General features: G+C 36.8%; 2 protein-coding genes across 6 annotated transcripts in view; both read left to right on the top strand.

Moving 5' to 3' along the window:
* LOC118273278 (pseudouridylate synthase RPUSD2-like) overlaps positions 1-19,713 on the top strand; it is a 465,443-nt gene that overhangs the window by 373,476 nt on the left and 72,254 nt on the right. The window lies entirely within an intron of this gene.
* On the top strand, positions 14,344-15,099 carry LOC118272048 (uncharacterized). Its single transcript, XM_035588352.2, has one exon. The coding sequence runs from the start codon at positions 14,344-14,346 to the stop codon at positions 15,097-15,099; it is 756 nt and encodes a 251-aa protein (XP_035444245.1).

The raw sequence follows: 19,713 nt of genomic DNA, 5'->3' as shown, positions 1-19,713 counted from the left end.
CAGCCAAAATAGCTTCGCTTATTATAATTTGGTAACGTTTAAACATTATAATTGTTTGCATTGACGTTTTTGCTAAATTGCTAAATTATGCCTTTTTCCCACAATTTTGTGACAATGTCAACTGATTGTCTTTGATGGTTAATGACTTATTTTTGGTGGCAAAATACCTAAATTCTTAACATTGAAACATGTAAATTATTTCCATATAATATGAAATTCAAAACACAAACGTATAACTCACTAATGTAAGCTTCAATACATGCTAAAGATTGCCTGCCCTGTACCCCTAATACGAGTTTGCTTTACGTTGAAAGAAAACGATATAATTATATAAAAATGGTCAGATCTGAATGAACCAACCAATCAGAGAGCCGAAAGCACTCTCGTTTCGATTTCGGCAAACGTAAAACAATCTCGTATTACAGCCCTCTGGCATCCTTGTGTTCATTTGATTTCTTAAAACTTCTCTAATCTTGAAGAAATACTTATCGACTCGTCCTATGTATTATTACATGAGACTCATAACATATCTAGCAAAAGGGTGTTATATTGACTACGTGAACCTCTCAGCTTAAATTTTTGGAGATTAGCAGGCGTGACGTTATAAATGTCATGTTATATCGTGACGTCATCGCACGTGTTGTTTGCGCCTCATTATTGTGCCATGTCGTTCGTAATTGAATTCGCTAGGACAACAATATGTACACTTACCTTATCTTTTCGAGAGATCGCTTAGATTGGGATTGTGTTGTCTAGTTTTGTTTGGGTGGATTAGTTTTGAGAACTATTTGTTTTGGTTCTGTTGTAAACTTATATACAGTGTACATAGTATGATAGTATTCCTTAAAGTGGTTGGAAAAGGTGTATTTTTGGGACACTAACTATACTACTATAACATAACTGCTTAAAAATAAGTATCACATTAACCAAAAATCACGGTTTACTCACGTAAATTAATGGAGAAAATCTATACTAGTTTCGAGTCACAGAGGGATTCTCCATTCATTCAGCCTACTGGCTGCGCGACGACTAGTCACTCTGTGACCCGAAACTAATAGAGCTTTTCTCCATTTACCGACGTGAGTAAACCGTGATTTTAGTTAATTCAGTATGTAACACAATAGTAATTATAATAAGTATCACATTGTCTACCTACCTCTTTACTCTCTTCAAGCATAAAAATACGCAACCATTATAATCTGACTTAGAAGTCCTATTCAAAATGAATACCTATGTAACTTTACTCGCGTTTTAAATACTAAATACCTAAACCCGCATTCAATTCAAGCACTATATATCACATAATAAAGGCTGAAAACAAAAGCAATTATAACATATATCTATGCGTAAAACATACGGGTTAGAATTAACCTTTTTACTTGAAGGAGGCTAACAAATTGCCCACTTATCTCAGAGGCACTCGTAAATTTGACAGGGGTAAAGAATTAGGTCACTATTATGGGAGCATTGCGTTGTGGCATGGTGTTAATAAGGACACAATACCTGTTAAGGCTTAAGCAGTGGTAGGAATTCGAGGTTCTACCTCATGTACCTACATCACACTGATGAGTATCATATGTAACTGTAAAAGATTTTTTGTTTGGATGTTTGACTGTCAATCGAGCTGAAACTACTCAATGGATGTTGATGAAATTTGGTATACAGACAGGGCTGACTTGGGGTGGGATTAGAACTTTTTACTCCACGGGAACGTGTATTATAATACGTCTTTGAGTTAAACCTTTGACTTTATAGTAATGTTTTGTGAAATATCTATATATTAATACGTGATGCAAAAACTTTGGACCGCTTTTTACGAAAATTGCGCGGACGTAGGACCATAAAATTTGGTACACTTATAGTTTATGTGTAGGAGAAGTGTATAACGCCAATATTTTTCCAAAATAATGCTTATAAAGTACATTAAATCAATAAATAAAACATTACACACACATGCATAGTATCTGATCGTATTTGACAAAACGTCAAAATCGATAGACATTGCGATGATATTGACGTCTCATATGAATAGTTTTATAAAAGAGTTTGTTTGAGTTTGAGTTAAATAAAAATTATCCTTGAACGTATATTAAGTGGTATTGTAAATTAAATCGTATATGGTTAAATTTCAACCACTAGGAGACCACTAGTATATATAATTTAAACAAGCCTAATTTTATTTATCAGTTATAATTTAATTTTAATAATTTTGAGATTACCGTGATAATTTAGAGCTCTTTCTTTTCTAATTATTTTCTGAGTATAGCAAGCATTAAATAGACTTAATATTTCGAGAATTAATAAAACATATTATATGAAATGAATTTATATTTTTTATTTGTGTTATATTATATGAATTAAATGAAGTTGCTACAAAAGTATTCAAAACTTTAATAAAATAAGTAAGCACATGTATTGTCATAATGAATCATCTTCAAAACATTCTAGTAACAAACTAATGTAACCAATATAAATAAAGCACACACGTCCTTACTACAAGAACCATAAGGCCCCAATCCCACAAATAATGTCCAACGTTAATATAGATTCATAGGGCACACAATAAACTATCACCTCGCCCGGTTTCGCTCGTAAATTGTTATAAAATACACCGTCTATATCACTTATGGTGTCGTTAACATAATTTTGTGGCGCAAAATTGTTTTAATAAATCTTTAAAGCTGTGTAATAATATCGGGCTGTTCTTTGTTAAACGTATGTAGTTTAGTGTCTCAGTGTTGATTTCGAGATATTTATTTTAAAGAAAATATATATTTTTTTTAGATATTTTGAGATTGTCTTAGAGCAATAAGTCTGCCTATCACTGTTATTTTTGTGATGATGATTATTATAAAAATCAAGTCCTTATATTTTGTTTGATACTAGACTCGAATCTAGGATTTAGAAAGAACTCAAAATGAGTCCTTTTTAGTTGTTAGGTAATACACAATTGACTTGTGACAGAGTAATTAAATGACCTAAGTAGTAGTTTCAATATACTCTTGAAGGTACTAATCGTAGAAAAATCGTTTAAGTAATTGGGTGCACAGTTGGCGTGGAGACTGAGCAACAGGCTGCCGTACAACGAGTAGCGGGTTCGATTCCTGCACAGAGTAACTCTTTGTGTGCCCACTTATTGTTGTTTCGGGAATGGGTGTCTTGTGCATTTTTAATTGTATGTTTGTAAACGCACCCACAACATAGGAGAAAATCCTAGTGTGGGGCAATGTTTAAAAATACCTAACACAAACAGGATAACATAAGAATTTTATAGATACATAAAGCACTTGCTACATAATATACAAGTGCATATTGTAAACAATAATCAACAAATAATAGGTATACTTGAAACAATGGTTAATTGTACCATTTGAAAGCAGTTATATCTAAATGCGGTCTGCTCTATCATCGCGACCACATACGACCACTGTGGGTAACCACGGATACACTAATGAAATGAAATTATATTATTATTCAAATTTAACCACTATTCTAATAGGCGTTGGTAACTAGAAATGGTTTATAAATGCGTGTAAAATAATATGATTATGAAGTTTGTATTTGTGGTTGGAGTTTTGTAATATAATAACAGCAACACTCTGTGATGATCTCATGATCCATTGCTGAACTTCAGACTAATATTATTAATGGGAAAGTTTGTTTCTTTGAATGTTTGTTGAAACTACTGAACAGTTTTTGATATAATTTGGTATTCAGACTGGGTATGAGCTGACTTGGGTGAGAGGATTTAGGATACATGGACGCATGGATACGTCAATTTAGCAACCGCTGGTGAAGGCGCTGGCAAAAGTTAGTGGCATATAAATCAACAGTTGGTGATAAACCACTATTAAACTGTTACGTCATCGACATAAGCGATAATTTGCAATAATCTCCATGGTAATCAGGTTAGAGTCTTATTTCTAAGCTCGCGAGGCAGATTGAGTACGTACTTTATCAAACAGCGTTCAACCACAAAACTTTATCAATTTTATCAACGATACACCTTTTTAAATACGCATTCCTTAAGTAAAGTTCAATTATAAAACTTTATAATTACCTTAAAATCTCAAACAAGTCTGCTTACCCCTGTTTTATACCACAGCAAAACATACCATGACATCATTTCCCTTGAACAGTGCGCTCGTCTCATCACATTAAAATTCTTACTTCAATACATTCAGCGACTCAATCCTTTTGTTACAAAAAAAAATCTGTTTTTGCGATCCAACCGAGCAACGTGTTTTCGTCAAAGGGACTCCGAAAATATTTAACTAATCAGGACCCTTAATGTCGTTCCAGAATCTTCGGGTTTTGTTAAGGTGATTTCATATGAGCTTAGAAAACGCGACGACTTTTGTGTAAGTCTTTGAAATCTCACAATGGTTCTGGCATGATGATTTTAATAATTTAACAATTTTTGGGGTCATTGACTCAATGTACGAATACGTATGTGCTATATTATGTACATCTTTCTTATATCCTGTAGTGTCGGTACACCACAAAATAATGTAATTGAAAATGTTCCCTTAACCAACGAGCATGCATGAAAAGTGCTGACTGTTAAGGAAGTGAAAGATGGATGTAAGATTCGTAGCAATTAGAAAGAAAAAGAGTTTATTTGCACCGTAACAAAAATAATTGGCGTTCCATTGGCTTTGCCTACTCCCATGGGGGACAGGCGTGAGTTTAAGTTTATATGTATGAACAATGTTTCAATAGGTATCCCTACTCCAATGCAACTCCCAATACTTACAATAAAGATAGGACAAACAAAACTGAATATCGATTGCAATATAAAAAAATAATTGGTACATTTACTCGAATTACTTCGTTTTGTATACCTTTAGTTCGTATTCGCGTCTTGAATTAAGTTATTAAGCTGTTTCGATCCGTTTTATCAACCACACTTCGTATTTTCTGAGCTCCTTTTATTTTTACTTATGCAGACAGAAGAATTATTTGTATCCTTTTATTTTAAATTCAATCATCGATGAACAGCTTTTAAAAAGATTTTAAAATTGTTTTTTTTTTTGGAATAAAGTAGCTCATTGATTGTATTTCGGTGGCGATTTTCGCATAAAGTGAAGCGAATATTAAGGTGGCTTTTATATCGATGTGAAATCTTCTTTACATGCTGAGTGTAAACGGAACGCTCCCAAACGCCGCAAACAGGTGATGATAAAAAACGAGTTTTATTTTCAAATAATTAAGGAATTCAATGTTTATTTTATGTAATAATAGTTGTAATCAACTGGTTAAGGCTGATGTTGCATGAATAACACGAAAACTAAAAGCAATTTAATTATAAACACAAAATTAATGTGGCGTTTTTCGAGAGCGTTCCGTTTACATTCTGTAATATTATTTATTTCCAAAGATCAATGAGATAAAGAGACACGTTACGGCTTCAGAAAAAGCTTTAGATGCTCATTAAAAAGGAATTGAGTCTCATTAAAATAAATCTATCATTTCTATTATAAAAGACTGTATACCTACTTGTAGTAACTTCTTAGAACAATTTCAATATTAATAAAACTAAAGTCTTTGACTGCCAGTAGAAAACTGTTGAAGGCAAATCCTCCACTAACGTCGGTTACCGGGGACCACCATGGCGTACAATGTGTTAATAAAACATTTAGCAAATTGTAATATCATTAAATCACCATTCCAACATTAGAGTGCGTCAACACAAAGACAAAAAAAAACGCAGCGATTTCTCAGCAACCCAGCTATAACCCTTCGCACAATCTAAAAGTAAATGTCAAACGTTAAATTTATTTTCGTAAAAGTAACCTTATTGTAATTTATTGTATGCGAAATAAGTTTGAAGGCAAAAAGTCGCTGCGACTGGTCGCAATTTGCAAACATTATGCACCCCGCATCGATTTGTGAACGCGACGCCATGTTTTTTTTCTCTTTACTTAGTTCTTTCATCCCATTGTGTTACCTAATAAGCTGGATAAAGGGGCGATGAGATTAATAAGTCCCCCATTTAGTTCAGACAATGAGACCTTAAAAATGTTTCGCCTTTTTTGACGATTTTGACCTTGAATTTAACCCTTTAGTTAGACCTTTGCGTTAAGCTCTTTTATGTCCAAAGCAAAATTTTCTTCTATGGTTTGTTATTCTCGTTTTTTCAGTGTTTTCGTTTTATGTAAATAAAGGATGTTTACCTTGGTATTTATCTACATATTCCTAATTCTATAAATGTTTAGTAGGTCATAAATACATGACATAAATATTTTACTTTTGTTCTATCTAACAAGGGCAAGATAAAGTATTTTTATAAGTTCGTTTTTTGAACTATCTATCATGGTTAGGTTATAATGTCCTCTCGAGTTTTTCACCTTCATACAGATTACCACTAAATTTGGTGGTGTAGGCTCAGCTCGCCCCTTGGATCTCGCCCCTGATTGCCTAAGTGCATCAACTCGCCCCTTAAATTATTAGATACTCCAACTCGCCCCCGATTGTTGGTTAGTTAAAAGTACTGTCAGCACTCTAAGTTTATAAAATATTTAAATGAATATTTTTTCTTAAAACTTCAATAATGCTTCTTATAAAACTCATTCTTCTTCAATAAAACTTCAAAAATTTCAAAGGGATTTTTTTTTTATGAAACAAGCCGATAACCGAGCAGACGTATTACCTGATGGTAAGCAATCGCCCCCGCCCATGGACACTTGAAACACCAGAGGCGTTACAAGTGCGTTGCCGGCTTTTTGGGAGTTAGGAATTTAAGGTTGTTGTTCGGGAATCGGGGATGGGGAAGATTGGGAAGGGGGGCCTCCGGTAACCTCACTCACACAACGATACACAACGCAAGCTGTTTCACTTCGGTTTTCTGTGAGACCGTGTTATCACTTCGGTCGAGCCGGCCCATTCGTGCTGAAGCATGGCTCTCCCACACTTAAATGCCGCAAGGGGCGAGTCGATGCATCAAAATAATTATTTAATTGTTAAATTTTTCACTCGCCCCGTAAGAGTTTTCGTAAGGGGCGAACCACAACTCCAAATTAATAAAAACGGGGCGAGTGGAACATTTTAATCGGAAGGGGCAAGATCCAGGGGGCGAGCTGATACTACACCAATTTGGTATAGCTTAGCTGTGAAATTATGTCACCTTTTTCACTGATACTTAGCTATGTAGCAGTGTGAATTAGATGCGCAGCTCGAGTATGCAATGTATCGATAGTAGGGAAGCCATCCATAGCACACATCCACAGCACACATCCATAGTACGCATCTATAGCTCGCATCTTTCCATTATAAAAAAACATAGCTTACCTGAGTCCGTTTCCACTAGTGCTAAGTTATATGTACCAAAGAATATGCTCGATGGAAGCCAAAGGCATCTACAGCAACATAGCATAGCCCATCTCTCATGGAAAAGCACCCTAAGTGCAATTTGTTTATCCATAACCTAATAAACAGCAAAAATGTACCCACAAAACATGGCATACGACATTTCCTTACCCAATACTTCTAGTCCAACATTTATGATGTAACATAAAGTAAATAGACTAGCCCATGTTTCTAGGTCCTCCCACTTTATTACCTATAAACCTAAAACGTTTGACACCATTTGACAAGGTGGTTTTAGGGCACTTTACTTGGAAACGCTTAGTATGAGATCGAACTATACATAACCAGTTTATCATGAGCCTGCTTTGTATGATCTTTTGGAATATTTGTAGGTCAAGTTATATTGGTTTTGCGTAGCTTGATGTGATGTATATAGAGTGGCGTTGACATGCATATAGAGTGTTTTTATTTTATTCCCCAAGTATTAGATGACCCACTCTATGTAAAGAGTAGTTTGTGGAAAGGGTGCGTTTGGAAAGAAAAATGAGAGTTTTCGTCATGTCTTATAGTGTAAAGAGGTTCTTTTGTGGGAACGAAAGTTTTGTCCAAAGGTTTATTTAAAACCAGCTACTTCCGCGGTTCGACCAGCTCTGCTCGGCTCCTTTTAATCATAGCGTGATGTTTTATAGCCTATAACCTTCCTCGATAAATGCACTATCCAACACAAAATAATTATTGAAATCGGACCAGTAGTTTCGGAGATTAGCGCGTTCAAACAAACAAACAAAATCTTCAGTTTTATATATTAAGTATAGATATATATACGTAATTTTTTACAGGTTACATTTCAAGCGAATCTATTCTCATAATTATACTGGACTGTGGACTCCGTTATTAACATAATTAAATTTCCTGAAAAATTCAAACTTTGTATCTACTACATATTTTAATGTATATTGCATACTATCCATTATTATGCAGACTATTATAGATTCTAAACTAACGAACAATAAAGTCGTAAATCCATTCTCAGGAGTAACTCTGCATTTGACCTTTGCAATATAAAAAAAAAACAAGTCAGGTAACTCATTCAAAAAAATTCAGACGTTAGCTATAAAATCTTAGTAATAAGCGCTATCAACACAAGTGCCCGTTTCCCTCGGCTGAACACGACCCTGGCTTCGAATCTTATATTATTAGCATTTGATTGCAACATACATGTACAAACATACATACCCACTTATATACACTGAACTGCAAATTAAGTTACACGAAACCAGTTTATCCTGGTCTAACTTTGTTTGGTCTTTCCGCACATTGGAAGATCAGTTTATGTTAGTTCTGTGTAAGTTGATGTGTAGCCGTGCTTACATATGTTTTCCGCTACTACCGGGAATTTAAGTTCCACACATCAGCAGGCACAAACCTCTTCATTATATGATGACCTTCAAATAACCGTAATTATAAATAACCTATACTTTACTACGCACTTACATATTTCTTAATTCGTTTCCGATTATATTTCGACATTCATTTTAAACCGATCTTAAGTAACCGACTTATTAAAATCGACTTACCGAGTACAAAATGAGCGATTATTTTCCGATTAATCGTCTGAACTTAATAAAATCCCACTAACAAGCTGTGGTATTAAAATGGCTCGAACAATATCGTCTTCGGCTAAATTGCTGGGACAAGGGCACCTCTTAATCCGTTCTTTGCCCTTCAATATTAAAAGAATGCGTCGTAAACTCAAATCGAATGGACAAAATATTCGAGTGAACCCATAAACCAAATTATGGGATTCGTTCCCACGAATTTTAATTATCAAAGAACGTTACACTACTCTACATTGTTATTTGGGAGGAACCGACCATAAATTCCGCTCGAATAATACCGATCCCTATTTGTAATCGATTAGTCGATTTTGTAAATCGATGTATCGATTCGGTGATACGAATCGTCGAGGCGTGTCTGACGTTTGAAATACGAATGATTGGAATGGATAGGGGAATGTTCTTTATTTGAATTTTTGAATTTAAACTTATGTCATTACTTTTATTGATTAGTGATGTGCCGTTACAATCGATCGATTGTTTTCAAAATATCGATATAAGTTATCGATAATAATATTTTTGTTTTATTTTCCCACTAATTTTCATCAATATTATCGTTTCATCATCATTTTACTTTTCATATCGTACTATACTTTGTTGATATTCCAGATTCTTTATCAAACTATTGAATCAATCATTTACACATAAAGGCTATTTCGAAAAACAGTTCTATAGTCCGTTGTAGGTAATTCGTTGCGTAAATATGGAAATTGAATGCGGACACGTAACACAGTAGCCAATCGCACAGTAATTGCACAACCCATATCCTCTCCGGTGACATAATTGTTGAGGCGGAACAGTAATGTCTTTTTAACATTTTTCTTTATAAAAGTTGTTGACAGCGTGCCAAACACAGTTATACTTTAACCTCATTCCCTAAATTAACTGTAAAAATTTCAAAGATTTTAGAGCCTCATTGAACACGTCACTAACATACAATTTTCTACACTACTCATAATATCGATATACACACATGAAATAATCCGATTACCGCTGTAAAAGCAATGAATCGGAATTGCGAAATGCATATTTAATTATCTATTATTAAGCTCAATAATTCAGACAGATAAATTTTAGGGAAATGACAACAAAACGTACACACAAATACAAGGCCATTGTTATTTGATTGAATCAGGTTTAGTCTGAAATAACTGCATCATATTGATACTCCTATCACAAAACCCTAAATAATAGGGATGCAAACAATACGATACCAACAATCGAAACCAAATAATGAATATCGAATTAAAATTCCCCGATTCTGCACAATACCATACCGATTCTATACAGCATTTGAGGGCATTTAGCATTCTATAATGAAAGGGCTCGATCAACCGTACGATGTATGTTCCTAGGTAATTGGGTAGCGGTTTCGGTTTTCCGTTCCTTCTTGATATTGACCATAATGATCATAAAAGCCTTGGGTATCTGAAATTATTTGGAGATCCCTATCTGAAGAATTGTGTCAAAATAATGGCTTCCTGCCCTGTTGTGTGTTGTGAGTGTATTGTAACAATTTCACAATAAATTAATATTATGACTACTATGTTCAACATATTTGTATAATTTGATCAACCTGGTCATTTATATTTTATAAATAATTCGGAAAACAGAAGACAAGATTTCATACTTTAATTTCAAATAAGTTTAAAACTGCAATAAACAATTCCCTGAAAACAATAATACAAACTTGAACTTAAAAAAAAATTTCAGGCATTAATACACCCATAGTACAAATAAGTAGCATTAATACACCCTTAAACAATAATAATTCGGATATCAAAACATCGACATCACACATCACATCCCTACCCTTAATTTTGATGTCGGGCGCGTTGGTCGCGTCCAACGAGCGTACAAAACGGCTATTGTCCTGCTAATCACCCATCGATCTGTCCAGTCAACTGTGACTCTGTGGGTATTTAAATACACCGACTTCCAAAACTTACAAATTAGTAGAAATGTATTGATTTTTTCGTTTAAAGTTTACTAGTGGTCGCCTAGTGCTCGAAATTCGACCATATACGTATGATTTAATTTACAATACCACTTAACGTACGTTGAAGGATAATTTTTATTTAATTCAAACTCTTTTATAAAACTCTTTTCATATGAGACGTGAGAATATCATCGCAATGTCTATCGATTTTGACGTTTTGTCAAATACGATCAGATACTATGCATGTGTGTGTAATGTTTTATTTATTGATTTAATGTACTTTATAAGCATTATTTTTGAAAAATATTAGCGCTATGCACTTCTCCTACACATAAACTATAAGTATACCAAATTTTATGCTCCTACGTCCGCGCAATTTTCGTAAAATGTGGTCCAAAGTTTTTGCATCACGTATTAATATATAGATAATGCGTGTCTTACTTAAAATGAGAGTATTCGGTTGTAAAATTGATATATTTTTTTGAAAACATAGAAGGTTCTACAAAAATTTAAAAAAAAATGGTAGTAACTAAAATATTGTCTTAAAAAGGAAGTCTGAAATAGGATTTCATAATTGTTAGGATTCATTATTATTCAGAATAGGAATAACGTATCGTAAAAGCGACATTACGTTACCATAATTATATGAATTTAATAGCATTAACACGTTAGCTCGATAATTTATTTACTACACTAATAAATTTATTTATCTGTGTTCTCATGAACTGCTAATTGTGTATAAATTGGAAAATATTTAGTTACAATTATTATTATTGTAACGGTAAATCTATTTTGTGTTAATGAGCGAATTTAATTAATGGTCTATTGGGAAAGTTTTGTTTCAATGCAAATACTTTTAGTTGATAATAATAACCGTTTATTATTGAAATTGGAAACTGTTTTATATTGCACTGAATTACATACGTAAGTTGCCTATAGCTTCCCTAGTAACTTAACCCATATGGCGCCTCTGTACCTGATTGGGTACAGTGAAACAATTGACAAAAGTTGTAATTATTTTTACTCATTGCTGCTGTTACTGCTCGTTGTAGTGGTCAATAGGAACAGTACTTCGAAATAATTACAGTTTATGCCGATAAAATTTTTGAAATCTGTATCTGTGAGGATTTGAAAATCGTACTATCATTGTACATAGAGGTAAGTACTGAATAATATTTTTTTTTAAGTTTAGCGTAAAGAAAATGTTATATTTTATTTATTGTTTTTATAGTACATAGAATGATTTTTAAATGAAATACTAAATAAATATTTTGTTTCATATATTTACATTGTAATTGAGCATGGAACCGTACTGTACCTAATTGGGTACAGCGGCCGAATCTGTATAACGATTATCTTTTGTTTCAGATTTGTGTGATAATGATTTCGAAACGATTTAACGTTTCTGATCATTACAGCGGGATAGAGGAAGCAGTTAACAATAATTTAGAATATAGTGACAGTGATTCCGGATGCGACTTTGCAGTCATACTACCAGCACCCAGCATTGTCACAGATATCACTGTGAGGACCGCCCAGAGGACACGGTGGAGCATACGGTGGCGGTGTGCTCTGCAAGGGCTGAGCACCGACGTATCCTCAAGGATGTGGTCGGCGACGGCGACCTCTCGCGTCCGGGATTGGTTCAAACCATGGTGCGGAGCGAGGGGGACTGGGATGGCGTCTCCTCCTTTTGCGAAGCAGTCATGCTAGCTAAGGAGGAGGCGGGGCGCGTGAGAGAACTAACCTCCTCATGCCCCAGCCGTCGCGAGAGACACTCCGGGAGTCGGGGATCGCGGGACGATCTTCGGCCACCGTAAGTTCAGGTCTGCGGACTGTGAGCAAGGATAGCCCGCTGCCCGACCAGAACTAGACCCGTGCGTGCAGCGCGTCGCGTTCTGCGCGCGCCTCAAAGAGCCATCACACTAAAACAGACTAAAACCACCACAGATGGGGCCCAGTAGGGCTGATGCCTGATCCGGAGCTGCGGACTACCTAGCGGGTTTGCCGGGGCTCCGGCTCGAAAAGCAGGAGTAGGAACAGGGTGGTTTTTAGTCTGTAAGAGTTTGACACTCCCTCTCGCCTCATCCGAGGCGGGAGAAGTAATTGGATGATTTTCCCCCTCAAAAAAAAGCGTTGTCACAGATGAGGAAGAAGGTGACGTAGTAAACAATGTCTAAAAACATTGTGTGTAGAAAAAAAATATTTTGAATTTTTTCACACATAATACGCCGCTGTACTCAGTTGGGTACACCCCCTCAAAACGGACCCAAATTATAATTTTCGATTTTTATGTTGATTTATAGTTTATTTTATGTCTACGCAGTGATAAAATAAACAATTCATATTAATATATTTTTTAGTTTTATTTTGGCGGTTAATGGGTTAAACAAACTCATTGGTCCTACGCAAACATGAAACAAAAATAATTAATACCATCTTTCCTACACTAAATACACACCATATTTTACTAAAACAAAAATAAAACATTAGCTTTAAATAAAATAATTTATGTTCGAATAGTTTACACAACGGTCCGTCAGACGGCGACCGCCATTTTCCAAAATGGCGGCACTAAACGTCAACTAGTGATTATTTTAACGGTGTTTCCAGAAACAATAATGCTTGTTTATTTTTTTGTGTTGTGGCAAAACCGCGGATGTTATTCGTCAATTTTATTAATTATGCGCTAAGAATATTCCAAGGCTGAGAGCCGGACGACAGTTATTGAGAAAAATGTTTAAATATATTTCGTTTGTCTTAGCTAAATTATTTAGCTCCAGTCCGTACCAGTTTAGTGAGTATGAGTCTCCTCTAAACAAGAGAGTTTGCAATAATCTCCGCGTTTGGTAGACAGTTGGGGAAGTGGCTGCTTAAACTGACGACAGCTAAGGCGCCAGCCGACGACTGCACGGTTGGTGCTGTTGCTTAGCAACTGGCTGCCGTGCAATATGTAGCGGGTAAAATTCCTGCACGGAGCAACTCTTTGTGTGATCCACAAGTTATTGTTTCGGGTTTGGGTGTAATGTGTAAGTGAACTCGTATGTTTGTAAACGCAATCCCGATACAGGAGGAAATTATAGTGTGGGGCAACGATTAAAAAAAACTTTCATGTTTATCAGATCTTGCAGCTTCCCAATCACGCGTGTACATTATGTAGTACCCACTTTAGTCGGCTCAAACGACAAACACAGAATTCGGGTCACCAATCTAAAAAAGAAACAGACTCAATTATCAAAACTATACTAGTACAACAATACTTCAGGAGGATTCGCGGGTTGGACTTGCTAGTGCAAGCACATATATTTTGTGTGACTTAGGTAGAAAGTTTAAATTCACTACAAAATCAAAAATTATTATTTTAATAAATACTTACGGTTGTCATAACCCTGAATAAATAAAACCAACTTGGCACCACCACCTGCCAGCACATCAACTAAACTTTATTTATTCACAATATCACTGCACTTTCAACAAACAATGGCAGAAATAGATGAGGTCCGTTCAACACAAAAATCCTTGGAGGAGAAGTTCGCGCCCTTGCAAGACTTGGTCACAAAGCAGATGGAAGCACTCCAGGCTCAGATCCAGGCAGCCGGCCCCAGCAAGGACACCATCGCCAAGGTGGCAGAAGAGTTCCGCACATTTAGGGAACTCATCTTCGGTGTGCTGAAGCTCCTGCGAAGTCAGATGTCCGAATGCTCCAGACAAATTGATGAGCTTGCGACCAGGAGCCGTCGAAAGGCGCTGATCATCCAAGGCATACCTGAAAAAGAGGGGGAGAATATTATTGATTCGGTGCTCGAGCTTGTCAATGGAAGACTCGGCTGCAAACTCACCGCAACATCTATAAGGGCTTCACACAGGCTGGGGCAAGCTAGTGCTGACCATCACCGGCCTATTCTTGTTAGATTTGCCAGTGTGGACAGCAAATCTTCAGTGTGGCGGGCCAAAACTCGCCTAAAAGGAACCAAGATTGCCATCCGTGAATTCCTGACGAGAGAAAGGCAAGGCATCTTTGTGAAGGCGCGTCAGCACTTTGGGATGCGGTCGGTCTGGACTCAGGACGGCGTCATCGTCATCAAGGCCTCTGATGGGAGCAGGTGCAGGATCACTACAATGGGTGAGCTAAGTCCTCTGCTGGCTAAGTACCCAAAGACACAGGGCACTTCCTCATCCGGGGCCAGGCGGGACGCGGACGAGGCTGGCGGAACCCTGAAAGTGACACGCAGATAAGTACCAACTGCGAGTTGCATATTGTATCTCAAATCAAAGACTTATATTATAGTGTACTTACTTGAGTCTTTGTTCCGTCGCTTTGTTTAGATTATTATAAGTTATCCCTCTCGAATCTCTTTGTTACCCATAGCCCCAAGTATTGCTCAGTTACAGGTAGTTTAATTTTTATATTCACACATTTACATTATACCGCCCCTCTTGTTACTATATTTCACAATCTCTTTGTTCGCTCGATTAATAATTGTTACTTTTTTTTTTTACCCTCATTATTAAATATATTAATCATGTTGTTAAAAATTTTAATAGCGTTAATGTAAGATACCATGTTGTTTATATGAGCCTTGCAACAGGTCAGTGGGTGACACTTGACAGGTGACATTAGACGTATGACGTTTTTTACTTTGTGGCTAATATAGTCTTGCCATAAACTTGCGTTTTGTTACGTCTAATTTTTATTATTGATAAGTTTTATTTTTTTTTAATTTCTCATTACTTTTTATTATAAATTATGTGTTTTAAATTGTTTTTTTCTCTTGAGCTATTTGTTAATTGTTGAATGTTTGTTTGTGTTTTGCTTTTTTTTATTGTTTCTGTTTTGTTTTATTTTTTTTCTGTTGATGTTGGCTGGCGGGTGGTGCAGGGTCGCTGGTCGAAACAGATAATTGTAGTGCAGAACTTGAATTATTATTAATATTATTTCATTTATCATATATATATTTATATTTAATATTTAATTATTTTTTTATTTTATATATTTCTATTTTGCTAATGTCTGATGATGATGATTCCTTTTTAACGGCCAATACTTCCTCTGAAGCTGACAGTTTTTGCTCTGCTACTGACTCCTTGACTGACTTCATCCACCGTCGTTTTGTCAACAAAAACAATCGCTTGTTGAACGTTTGTCACATAAATGCACAAAGCATTCCAAGTCACCACAGCGACCTGTTTGACACGTTCAATAATAGCAACGTCCACGCCATTCTGATATCCGAAACTTGGCTCAAACCTCCACTGCTGTCCACAACCTACCCCCTCCCAGGTTATGTTCTAATAAGGAACGACCGCATGGTTAAAAGAGGGGGTGGTGTAGGTATTTATCTCCGCAGTGAATTCTCATATAAGGTGCTCGCTACTTCTCCTACCAACTGTACTGCGGAGTACCTTTTTCTTGAAGTTTGTTGCCAAGGGGGGAAAGTTGTATTGGGTGTGGTTTACTGTCCTCCCACTGTTGATTATTTCACCGACTTCGAATCGGTTCTTGAATCTTTGGGTTCTGAGTACACGCATCACATAATCATGGGCGATTTTAACACTAATCTCCTATTCCATGAATCCTATCGATCCCGTAAACTCCTTCGTCTAATTGAATCAGCTAATTTTCATATATTGCCGCTCAACCCAACTCACCACAATATCGCGGGTGATGATTCTTGGCTTGATTTGATCCTTACCTCTGATCCTTCCCTTGTTTCCTGTCATGGTCAGCATGACGCGCCTGGTTTCTCTCACCATGACTTAATCTTCCTATCTTACATCCTAAAACCGCCCAAAGTGAAGCCCAGGGTCCTGTACAGGCGTTGCTTTGCACGGGTGGATGAGGCAAAATTACATAATGATGCGTCATTGATTGACTGGGAGCCTCTAATGGAGGCGACTGAAGTCAATGATAAAGTTACAATTTTTAACAAAATGGTGACCAACCTATACGACCGTCACGCACCCATCAGGAAAGTGAGGATTAAGCGGCCACCTGCGCCGTGGATGACGCCAGGGATTAGGATTGCGATGAGGCGCCGTGACAGTGCCTTTCGTAAGCATCGCAAAGACCGTACGGAGGAAAATTGGGCAGCGTATAAGGTTGCAAGAAACAGGTGTAACCTGATGGTGCGTAACGCTAAACGCCGCCATGTTCTCGAAAATATCTCTCATTCTTCTTCCGCCGATATCTGGAAATTCCTTGGAACTCTAGGTATCGGCAAAACACAATATCCAGACCTTCCCAGCACAATTGGCTTAGATGATCTCAATAAGCATTTCTCCACAGTCCCTCTTATGGATCGTCTAGTCAAAGAAAATACGTTGTCCCATATCGCTGGTCTGGTGCGTCCCAACATTTCTATTCCTTTTCACTTCATACCTGTTGAGTCGTCAGAGGTCAGTAAGATAATCCTGTCCATTAAATCCAAAGCGGTAGGGTGTGACAATATTTCTCGTCACATGATTATCACAATTTTGGATCACGTCCTGCCAGCTATAACCCACATTATAAATTTTTCCCTCTATTCCGGTACCTTCCCATCCCTATGGCGTAATGCCTTTGTTCGTCCTCTCCCGAAAGTCTCTGCTCCTACTATACCCTCTCATTTCCGACCTATTTCAATACTCCCTTTCCTATCCAAAGTCCTTGAAGCCTGTGTCCACAAACAACTTTCTAAGTACATTTACTGTAATGGACTCATCAGCCCTCTCCAATCTGGATTCAGGCCGGGACACAGTACTGTTTCTGCCCTCCTCAAAGTGACTGGCGATATTAGAACTGGCCTGGAGGACACTAAGGCCACAGTTCTGGTTTTGGTAGATTTCTCTAACGCCTTCAATATGGTCAGTCACGATATCCTTTTAGCCATCCTATCCCATCTTGCGATCTCTGGCAAATCTCTTGAATGGTTCTCTTCCTATCTTCAGGAGCGTCAGCAGTCGATCAAGCTGGATGAGACCTCATCTAGCTGGTGCGAATTAAAAACTGGCGTTCCTCAAGGCGGCATTCTATCTCCTCTTTTATTTTCCGTCTTCATCAATCTCATTACTTCCGAACTTCAGTGTGCGTACCATCTATACGCTGATGACTTGCAACTTTATTGTCAGGCTGGCGTTGACGGTTTGTCTGATGCCATCTGGAAGGTCAACGGTGACTTGGCAGCCATAAAGAATTGGTCTGAGAGGTTTGGCATAGCGGTGAATCCACTGAAATGCCAAGCCATTATCCTGGGAAGCGCCCGTACGCTGAGCGGGATTGACAGGGCCAACCTACCGGCTGTATCCTTTAACGATGTGGCTATCCCTCTGAGTAGTGAGGTTAAGGACTTGGGGCTGTGCATTGACACAAATTTGAAGTGGCATGCACAGGTCGCTCACGTTGCAAAAGGGTCACCGGATCACTACGGGTGCTTTACAGACTAAAGAATTTGCTTCCTTCCGCTACGAAAGCTATGCTGGTGCAGGCCTTGGTTTTTCCTATTATCGATTATGCTGATGTTTGTTACTACGACCTGAATGCAGATCTCCTCAATAAACTTGACCGACTTCTGAATAACTGCATTCGATTCGTATTCAACCTGCGTAAATATGATCATATTTCTGCACATAGGTTGCAATTAAAGTGGTTGCCCATTCGCCAGCGCAGGGAGCAAAGGGCGCTAACCACTCTATTCTCCTTTCTCAATACTCCTTCTTCACCTAGTTATCTATCCCCCCATTTCCAGTACATCTGCGCAAACCACAATAAACAACTCCGTTCGTCCCATAATCGTCTTCTCCAATGTCCCACTCATCGCACTGACTTTCTCCATTCTTCCTTTTTCGTGCAAGGCATTTTTCTGTGGAATGCGCTCCCCCGGGATATCAGGATGGTGTCAAGTCGTTTAACTTTTAAGAGGAAGATTCGCGAGCTTTTGCTAAAGAGGTTGGCTGATTCATCACACTGACTATTCTCTATATGTAGTATGTGTTATTTATGAGTATATATATATTTATATAATATGTATCTATATAATATATAATATATATATATATATATATATATGTACTGGTATGTATTATTGTGTATATGTCAGAAATATATGTTATCATTTCCCATCGTAATGGTCTATCATGTTCCATGCACCCGCCTGTTATGTTCTCTGCACCACCCAAGGGTCAGACAGGTAGAAAATGCCAACGGCATTATGTCCGCCCATGTACCTACTTGTGCATAAAGCTTTTTAAATAAATAAAAAATAAATACTTTTAATGAGTTAGTCATGAGATCTACGCATTACAAGTCATTGTTAAATTCTTGGACGCCGTTCAAAACATCGATCTCATAAAAACAACTCAAAATAATGTCATTATATAAAGTGCTTTAAAATCTTTTAAATTGCAAAACGGTGAGGAGTATTTTTGGTGAATTATCTGATGTCTGGGTTCTTTGTTAGAGATTCTTAATTTTTATCGGCGATTCTTTTCTGATTTTTTATATGAAAATAGGTATTGGAATCTGATAATCAAGCTTTGTTTGTTTAAAATAATTTTAGTTACCTATATTTCTTTGAGTTTTAATATGTTTATATCTAGATGTTGCTTAAAATAAGTTAGTGCTTATTTATATTTTTTATTTATTTATTCACTCAAAACATACAAATATCCTTACAGGCTAGACTTCAATGAGATATTGTAGCATACTTAATATACTGTAGACTATTACTAAAATAATGTTGTGAAACAGCTTTTTTCAACTTTACTCTGAAATGAAATCACTTTTCTCATCTCATCACCTATATGTATATCACTTCAAGTTCAGACAATTATAACGCCTCTGATGTTTCAGGTGTCCATGGGCGGCGCCAATTG

The sequence above is a fragment of the Spodoptera frugiperda genome, chromosome 1, assembly GCF_023101765.2.
Source record: "Spodoptera frugiperda isolate SF20-4 chromosome 1, AGI-APGP_CSIRO_Sfru_2.0, whole genome shotgun sequence".
Lineage (NCBI taxonomy): Eukaryota > Metazoa > Arthropoda > Insecta > Lepidoptera > Noctuidae > Spodoptera > Spodoptera frugiperda.
This window is presented reverse-complemented; position numbering and strand designations above follow the sequence as displayed.